The sequence below is a fragment of the Penaeus vannamei genome, chromosome 6 (assembly GCF_042767895.1).
Source record: "Penaeus vannamei isolate JL-2024 chromosome 6, ASM4276789v1, whole genome shotgun sequence".
In the NCBI taxonomy this organism is placed as follows: domain Eukaryota; kingdom Metazoa; phylum Arthropoda; class Malacostraca; order Decapoda; family Penaeidae; genus Penaeus; species Penaeus vannamei.
In genome coordinates this window covers 43,516,650-43,526,649 of record NC_091554.1, presented here as the reverse complement: position 1 = coordinate 43,526,649, position 10,000 = coordinate 43,516,650, and the positions used below count along the sequence as shown (strand labels likewise).

Sequence of the window (10,000 nt, the reverse complement as noted above, 5' to 3'; positions counted from 1 at the left end):
TTTTTTTCCCAATTTGTTAGCAGTTGATTGATTGGACAGTCCAGCATTTGGAGTGTTTTTGCTTGATTTCTTTGTTTCAAATATGATTCTGATTATGTGTTGGAAAACTTTTTGTATGTTTGTGGTTTGATAGCCTTTGTTTATATAACTGATTTTACTTTGCCATACAGAAATAAAGTAAAGGGTATAAGATTTATATGCAAACCTGATCTCCTGGGAAACATTTCATTTCAGAACATTATGCTCGAAAATGATTTTTAGCATGAAATGAGGTGTCCTTAAATAATTTGTAAAACAGTGGTAAAGAAGAACACCTGTCATATTTCTGTGTGCAACACTGAGTGTAGATTCTCAAGGTATCACAAGATTCAAGAATTGATTGCACCAACCCTCTACAATACTACAACTTTTTTAGATAAGTTTTTATAAACTGATATGGTATGAATCTAAAAGTAAGAACTCTTTGAATATAAATGTCAGGATTTATGGAAGAGTGAATTTTTCATATGGTTTTTGACAAGATATTTTTCACTGAACACAAGAAGCTAATTACTTGAGCTGGCATGTTTTGAAGGTGAAAGTATGCTCAAATTTACATGGGCCGAAGGCTTGTCATGTCCCTGATGCTTGTCTCTTTTGACCTACTAAGAACTGCACAAATGTGAAACTAGATCCAGCCATATATTGCCAGGTACAGGACCGGTACCTCTCGTTGATGTACATTAAGCTCTGTTATTTTGAGCTGTCTGTGCATCTGAATCAGTGTAATCCAATTCTGGAATCAAAATAGTTGTGGTGATTATCTCATCTTCATTGTAGAAGAAGAGATAAAATGTTGATTTGCTGTATAATCATGACATCGAATTCTTCTTGTACCCATGCCAATTTTGCTAAGGGGAAAGTTTATCTTTCTTGGCTAGCAGACACTAATGCTTATTAGGGAGACTGACTAATCATCTGCTGATTTTTTTCAGTGTTCACTTGCCATCTTACATTAGGTATGACCATTCCATTAAAGTGAAGAAATAGATTTATTGATCACTGATGTCATGTTATTACATGTTGTCAGTTGTAGAAGAGTTTTAGATATGTGATAGAGAACTTGTGTCTTATAGTGCAGAAGAAGCTTCATTTGCTACATGTTGAACACAGAGCATGTCAGAACTGGATGGTTCTTTTTGTGAAGCCTTTAAGTCTTGATAGATACACATCATTGATGTACGCTTAGACTTCTTGAAATCAGATGTGGCTTTTTTTCAGCGACTTCATGTATCATCAATTTAAAGCTAACTGCAAAATATTTATAAAATTATATGTTGATTTGTGAAACTGTCTCTTACACATTGTAATTTGGATGCAGTTCACATGTGCCATTGACACTGTGACTGTTGGTTAAAGTGTTTTTCTTTAAGAAATGCTTGATATCATGTTTTATGTTTTTAATGTTTCTGATACACTATTATGATGTAAAGAGCAAAGTTATTGGCATTAGGGTTTCCTTACAGATATATTAAAATTATTTTTGTATTATTTACTAACTCTGAAGCAAAAGCTTTAATTACATTGTGTAGTGTGATGATTTGTATCAGGTGTTAAGATTATTGTGTTATGAATAGTTTTTGTGCTTGAATAATTCACTCTAACTATTCTTTTATCTCTGATTTTGAAAGCAGATAAATAGAGAAGGAAACTTGTAAAATATATTTGGTTATATTTTAACTCAGACTTGTAAGGATTTATTTCTCAAACATACTTTAGAAATTTGTGACAAAATGTATATATAATGGTCTTATCATCAAAGCTACAGATATGTTCTATTTATACTACCAATGATGATGGAGAGACATTTGCTATCTAAATATGCTCTGCAAAGACATTTCAAGTTAGTTTGTCATAATGAAGCAGGATATTTATATTTTGTACAGGTGAAAGTTACACACTATTTTTGTTTTTGTTTTTGTTTTACAATTTTAAAATTGTATTATTTCTGTTGCTTAAATGTCAGGAGAGGAATTCATTTAACTTCTATTATTTGCATCACTGCTCAAAGAATTTGGTTATAGGTATTAATATTTTAAGTTTCAGCATTATATTTTCGTATGCATAAGCATCTATTATTTTCTCAAATAATTAATAGAGTTCATTTGCACAGATAATTTACTGCTAAATGCCAAATATTGACTTAATCTCTTTTTTATCTAGTCAAAATCCTATCCTTAAATAAATACCTTCATTTGATTGTGATCCATAGAAAATAGGAATGTCTAAGAAAGCATACAGTAATTAAAAAGTGTGTGCTAATCTGTAAACTCCTGGTTAAGATGCAAACCTCCAAAAAGATGGACACCATATTTACATATTTTTTAACAATGTATTTATCAGATTTTTATATATTTCACCTCAATGTCGAAGACACAACATGAAGCCAAAATCATATTGACCTTTTACTTGAACTACCACATACCCTTGTTATTACTGATCAGTATCACTACCACTGCAACAGAAGTAATTGTCACCTTGCAGTAAATTATCACCATGAGAGGTATTGTTGAATAGCAGACTTGATATATTTGGTGCAATCAATGATCCATTACATTAATCCCTTTGAGTTAATCTGTAAACATTCTCTGATTCTCTCTATCTGCATTGCTCAAAAGTTGAATAAAGTGTGAACTGAAATCACTTAAAATAAGACCAAGGTATATTAACAAACAAACAGGAAATTAAGCATGAAAGATGTAGTATGTGGTGCCATACATGACAAGGTTATTTGGCAAATAGCTGGTCATGGTTAAACTAGGAACTACCCTATTGTTTTTCTGTGACTGCATGATCTATGTATAAGGAAGCCTTACTGATTCTCAAAATTCTATGTTATGTATGCACTTATTAATGCAAGTGTAGTATCTGAAGTTCTTTATTAAGTGCAAATATCAATGCATGGTGTGGATTCTGTTAGCTGTATTACAAACATTGCTAAATTTTCATTATACACACACACTATAACTTTTTGTTGAACAAGTACATTTGATTGTGGTGCAATTTTCAGGAGTTTTAGCTAAGATCAGGCTGTTTTTGCTAATTTTTTAACTTACAAGCATGGGAATATAGTACATTCTCTAGTGCACTGGCCTTTATTAATGATATAAATTTAATACACTCATTTAGATATGCCTTTTCAGCATGTAACATGCAGTTGCAAAGTTAATATTATTTAAAACTGTTTCAATATTTTTTAGTTCAGTGAAAAGAAACTGATTGAAAAATGTTTGTTTTCCAGATACATCTTATTTTAGTCTCATAAAATGCTTCTAAAATACCAAATGAAGTAGTAGAGATAAATATATATATATATTTTTTGGACTTCAATATTGCAGCTAAATGTAACTGGATTTGTTCATTCATATATTTATTATTTTCTGTATTTTCTGCTATATGACCTTTGATGTCTAGCACATTTATTTTCTTGTCATTATTACTTACTTACTTCTGTGTATGGACTTAATATTTTTATTTATGAAGGAAGGGGGGGAAACCTTTGTTGTTGCCGCATGAGAAAACTGATAGAAGAAACTGGTACCTGAATTGTATAACTGATGCAGGAATAAGGAATGTAGTAAGCATTCATATAGGTAAGTGTATTGCTAGCCATAAAATATTGCACACATAATAAATACATTGCTATTACTTCAGATAGTATTTAGTTGTTACTACTCATCCTGGTGAAGCTTCATTTTCCAGGAATAAATGTTTTTTGGTGACTGAACAGATAGATATAGAACTCTCTGCTGTAGAGATATTGTAGCCTTAAAGGCTTGGTTTTAAATGGAAATTTTTAAACTTTCTCTAGAAGTTACATTTTATTACCATTCAAAGTACTTTTTCTCCCAACAAAATATAATTTTTTATTAAGAAATCAAAGGTCTCTGTAGCTTACCTTTATATGTTGTAATTCACTTTGATTAGTGTTTTGACACATATATGTGCAGTACATATTTGATGATGGTATTTTGTTGTTTCCAGCTAATCATCCAAAAATTGAAAAAATAAAGAAAAAATCCTAATCAAGGCATTGTTTTGTTACATAACAATGTTCATATAAAAATAAGTTCATATGTACTCCATTTGTGATTAAACTTTTCTGTAAATAAAATCTTGTGTTTGTATTTTTTGAGTGATTCTCCATAATGCTATTGTTAGGTAGTTTTCAAAGTAATTTTCTCTTTCTCGCATACTACCACATGAAACTTTGTTAAAGGAGACAATCTGCTTTTTCCTACTTGACTTTTAGCAGCATTTTCAATTTTTATATCCTATAGTCTTACCCATTTGATTTTAGTTTAATATTCGGTATCTTTTAAAATATTTGTCCCATAGTTTAAAGTTCATAATAGAAAATGTGAAAAGAAAATAGTTGTAAATAAGGTGCCTTGAACGTATAATTTTTCTTTCCATTCAGAAAAGTCTTTTCGTAAATTCAAATCTTGCTATAGTTCTCAAAAAGTATGCAGTTCCATAAAAATTAACAATATGAATTTACCAGAAAAATATGCAAAAATTAAGACCAGTGGATTGGACAATGCATAATCCGTTCTTCCTGAAAGGAGTCCAGTCTCATCTTCAGTGATAAAAAGATACATCTTGAGTAAAATAAGGGAAAGAGTAAAGCAAAATATTTATCTCTGTACAATCTGGTGATGTATACCAAAATTCATGTTTTTATGAGAATAGTCTAGAGAGAGAGAGAGAAAAAAAATTGAACAAACTTCCTACTCACTGTAATTCTGAATGTAATCTGGCACTATATTTCATTTTTTCCCCCTTCACTAAAAATAAAATGTATATAATACCCTTGTGTATACATCAATGCATTTAGCATTATATTGAAACTTTGATAAAAATTGTACATATTCATCAGAAGTTCTGACTGAAATAGTCTTTATTAATTTTTTTCCCCACATAAAAGTAAAAAAATAATGCAGCCTTCAGATAACATTAAATCACTCTTAGATAATTAAAATATCTGATATAAAATATTAAGAGAATGTACTAGATATAATTTTTATAACAATTCTGTTATATTTTCATTCTCATTCAAAAGAAAGGAAGAAAAAAAAAGAGTGAATGGGAGAAAGTTGAGCCAAAATTATACAAAAGCTCCCATCTCTTAATATTTCAGGGATAGGGTCTTCTCAAGCATCTCTCAAAGAAAAGTAGGAGGGGTTTTTGTTGACCTTTTGTGAGAAAAATTTGTATCTAAAAAATACATATGCCTCTTTATTAACAAATGTGGCTATAGCGGTCGTGACATAATGATGTATGACATGTATACACGTCATGACTCACTCTAGCAAGCAAGTGGGTGGGACATGGCATATACCCTACCAGAAAGGCTATACTGTTGTGAAATGATTGTCACAAAAATGTTTGGCCCTTCTCCAGGATTCAAGAAAAAGACCATGCCAAAAGAAAGTATAAAATATTCAAGGGGACCCTTTGAGAAAGTTCAGGCCCAATGATGGAAAAATGTGCAAATATCTCACTTTGGGAGCCTTCTAGAGCTTATGGAAGAAATTTCAAGCCAAAGTAATGTAAAATATACATACATTTTAAGACCAATAAATTTTCATATATGCCATTTGAATGAAGATGATCCTGTTCCCTGTTGCATAAATGTCTGTTAGGAGTGACACATGGACATAAAACAATATTTGATACTGTATTTTTATTTCATGCAGCATTCATATATGAGACAAAAAAATTAATTCCTGGTCCACTATATTACAGATTTAAATAAAAAAATCACTATGATACAAAATAAACTATGTACTTGTTAGCAAATCATGAACACATGAATACCTGAAAGTACTAAATCACTAAATTAAACTATACAAATCTATATTTTAATCCACTTTGCATAGATTTATGATTTTTGGGACAGTTTTTTCTACTGAATATTCCAATATAAAAAGGAAGGGAGGCATGTTTGGTTAATGTTCATCATCTTAACCTTAGTAAAAGAACCTGCAATGTCTGCCTTATATTCACTTAATGTACTGTCAAATGTTACTTTTCTCCTTAATTAAAAAAAGAAACAAAGATTAAAAGAAATATTGAAACTCTGCATCACAGGGAAACAATTATTTGCTATCTGCCATATTTTCCTATATTTAAAAATCACCAGATAAACTGCAGTGGTACTGCCATTCAATATATAAAGCAATTGTTTTCATACAAAGACTGTAATACTAACTATATTTTTGCTTCAAATTAAAGAATGATCCACTGTGAGAGCAATTAATGTAAGTATGCATTTAAATAACATGAGGTTGATTTACATATGTAATCTCCTATTAAATGCTAAACATCCACATATCAAAGTATAAAAGAAGTTGCTAATGGTGCAAGGATTGTTTTGAGCTAGGTATAATGATTCTCCATTCACTACTACATACTTTCCATCACAGAAGTTTCAAGGCAGTGTTATATAAGATGTCAATTATAGTATGGGAGAGAGATTGATTAAAAATGCAACATTTATCAAAATGTCACAAAAATACTGTAACAAATTTCACCCACATGAGAATACACAAAAGAGCATAGACAAACTTATGAATCTAATTTATAATCACATACACATCACTATACAAAATCCAACTTTGTTATTAGGCTTCACAAATTTTCAAGAAACTGATTAAAGAGTGATGTGTATCAGGTTTTCAAAAATGCCAAATATTTAGAAACATGTTCAGAAATGTTAATTAAGAATAATTAACATCTGTCAGCACATTTATAGAGAAAAAAAGAAAAAAGGAAATATTAAAAAGTCTAAGGTTATCTAATACAACAATACTGGAATGCATTAGCAGACTATACAGTTTCTTGATAAAATGTGCTATAAAACATCTGAAGCTATAGTATATACAAACTTAATTTTTTTTAAACATAAAACTTCCATGCTGTACAGTATACAATTTAATTTCTGCATCTTGATTAAAACTAACTGATTCTTAAACAGATTCACCGACTATTGTTTCAGAACTGCCCAATATGCCATAAGGGATATTTTCTTCTATACCTAAGCCTCTATGATAATGTTATTATCTAAAATGTTGATGTTCCTGTTCCTATTCTGAAAACATGCACAGCCTATTTCCTTAGTATATCTATCCTACTTGACTTGAACACGATATAATGAGAATATCTGTCGCATTTACACATGAAAAATGACCATGTATGATCATATATGCACCATATAAATGCATCCTTCTTGTGAGTACCAAAAGGTGCATTAGATATTCCTATTCCTATTCATCGCTTTCACACTTGATTTGAATATAAAATATTACAAGGACTAAACTTATTGCTAGTCTGGATTGTAGGTCAATCTCATGTTCTGAAGAATCATAACTGGATGCAATCAGTTAGTGAAGGCAAGAAATCCTATATTCAACTACATACTAAAAGGCATGTATAGATATTACCTAAGATTACTATATATTATCACTTCAGTAATTCAAAAAGTGTTCATGCACAATAAAACTCCTTTAAATATTAACATTTCATAAGGAATGGCTCATGTGCATAAGTAATGATATTTTTTGATAAAGCACCTTTCCTGAAAAAAATCTTTTAAATGATTTAGTATTTGTGATTTTCTATTCCTAATGAAAAACTCCTTAGTTGTCATTCCAGGAACTGCCAAATGTTATACACAGCCCATTCTAAAAGAGAAAAAAAATGTATACATATATTCAGAATAAAAACTCACATAATATCTGTGCAACCAGCTATAAATGATTACAGAGGCTTCATTTTCACTTCAAGTTCAAAGAAATATAAAAAGAATCCTTGGCATTGAATTATCCTCATCCACAGGACAAAACACTTCTTTATATAAACTCAGTGATGGACAAAAATTACAGTCCTTTTCTCCCACTTTTACATAACCCATTCAGAAAATAAATAAATAAAACCCACTAGCAAATTTATCGTAACTACTCCCCTACAGAATAAATCCAAAAACCAACAAAATATTTACTGAATAAAAGAATATATTCAAGAAGATTTGTCACTTTCTTCCTCTGAGTCATCTTCATCATGGTAATGAGTGACACGTTTTGGTGTTTCTGCCCGCGCATGAGGCACCAGTGACTGAGCTCTCTCTAAGATCTGAAAAATGTGGAAAGTGTCAAATTAACTCTGAGGACTAATAAATCACAAAAAGCTAATTCTATTTTCATACTGTAAAAAGTATTATAATAATACTCTTTTCAGTTATTCCATGATATATATCACAAGAACATAATCACTAGCTTCATCTGGTGAACAAGAAGACAAGACAGTATGACAATTTGCAGAGAAAGTCCAGTGTATAAACACAACAGTGAAGGTTACACATCTTCACTGGTAACTTAAATTTAAGAAAAATATAAGGATGAGCTCCAGAAAATAAGTAGAAAATGTCTCCTTACCTTTGGTCTCTTGGACTGGAGGTTATCTGGGTTGTCGACTTGGACACTGGAAGCACGTGATCTTGTGGATACTGGACCATCACCAACTTGGAAGCGTTGCTCGTGTGCTACAGTGGACTCATGAGGCATCTACAATAAAAAATTCTTATCTTAAAATACAGAACTTTATCCATCGCATTTAAACATTAATCATTCTTAAACAGATTGGTAGAGGGAGAGAGATGAGAGGGAACAGAGAACAAGAAAGTAGAGTACTTCCTAGTTTTATTAATGTTGTAACCTTGCATTCTCAAGCATAAAAAAATGCAAAATCTATATTGCATTAACATGTATATAGTGTTCATGATTACACGCAGTGCATATAAAGTGTATAGATATCCAGACTGCACTGCCATTTAACATAATAAACTTTTTTTTTCACATCAAAGGTGCCAATTAATTTTACACTTTTAAGTGTGTATGCATGCATCAAAGCATCTACCAAATTATCATAATATGGTCTTCCTAGAGATAAATCATAAAAAAAAGATCAACTTACCAACATTGCAGGGGCACGGAACATATAGCTGAATGGATAGTAGATCAAATTAAGTAGCGTTGAAGCATATAGGTCGGCATATCTTGCAACCTGGAAACAATATAACATTAGCCTCTATATATTATATCTAATGTTTTGATCAATCTTTGTGGCAAATAAAAAATTGGTGATGATGCAATTAAGAAAAAGTTAATAAGATGAGAAAAAAAAGAAAGAAAAAGAAAAAGAAAGAAAGAAAGAAAGAAAGAAGAAGAAAAAAAAAAAAATCACCATACTAAATATAAGTTACCTGTGTTGAGAAATGTGTCTGTCGCGAGCCTGACCGGAAGACTGAGCCAAGCATGCCATAGCTAAGGTCCATTTCATGTGTCACTTCTTTGATTGCCCCTCTAAGCTTGCTGATGTCAGGTCGTTCATAGGTACTTGAGTCCAGATTCCTATACACAGCAAATGGATTACAATTTTTAAAAATCTCTTTTTTTTTTAATAACTTTCATTATCATTTTCATCAAATAACACTCATAATTTAAGAAAAATCAATTTCTGAACTTACTTATACAAGTCTCCAAGCATAACATCTAAGCTTTGGAGTTTTGTAAACAGAGAACATTTCTCTGTCCATACATGAAGCTCCTGCACCAGTTCTGGAACCACCAAAAATGTGCGCCATCCACGGATCTTCTTGCTTTTCAGAATGTCACCAAAGATGTGATCACCTACATAGAGTACATCCTTTCCCTTTGCTCCAATAAGTTCAGTAAAAACATCACAGCTTCCTGCAAAAAGAAAAAAAATATAATATATGATGAAAGCCATCACTTTTTAATTTCAATTCAGAAAAAAACAGGGAGAGAGAATAAAATGAGATACAATCTCAGAATAAACAAAGCTCTTACCTCCTGAATAAACCTGCCCCAGTTTTAGTTTGCCTGTGTGGGTTCCCAGCCTGAGTGCTCCTGTGGTGGTGTCAACTTGTCGCATGATGGTC

General features: G+C 31.2%; 2 protein-coding genes across 8 annotated transcripts in view; one reads left to right on the top strand and one right to left on the bottom strand.

Moving 5' to 3' along the window:
* The window catches only part of LOC113804207 (E3 ubiquitin-protein ligase AMFR), a 36,399-nt gene extending 32,233 nt beyond the window's left edge, over positions 1–4,166 (top strand). For both annotated transcript variants that reach the window (XM_070123042.1, XM_070123043.1), the window contains exon 10: positions 1–4,166. This exon is cut by the window's left edge and continues 896 nt beyond it. The gene's annotated coding sequence lies outside the window, so the exon portion shown is untranslated.
* A 1,544-nt stretch (positions 4,167–5,710) lies between these two features.
* Positions 5,711–10,000, bottom strand: part of Nt5b (5' nucleotidase B) — an 80,176-nt gene continuing 75,886 nt past the window's right edge. For all 6 annotated transcript variants that reach the window (XM_070123045.1, XM_070123046.1, XM_070123048.1 and 3 more), the window contains 6 exons: positions 9,909–10,000; positions 9,566–9,788; positions 9,302–9,449; positions 9,013–9,102; positions 8,475–8,603; positions 5,711–8,172 (listed from right to left, as the gene is read on the bottom strand). The exon at positions 9,909–10,000 is cut by the window's right edge and continues 80 nt beyond it. In XM_070123045.1, coding sequence (XP_069979146.1) covers positions 8,059–8,172; positions 8,475–8,603; positions 9,013–9,102; positions 9,302–9,449; positions 9,566–9,788; positions 9,909–10,000 — 796 coding nt within the window. In that variant the 3' untranslated portion in view covers positions 5,711–8,058. The remainder of the gene's footprint in view (positions 8,173–8,474; positions 8,604–9,012; positions 9,103–9,301; positions 9,450–9,565; positions 9,789–9,908) is intronic.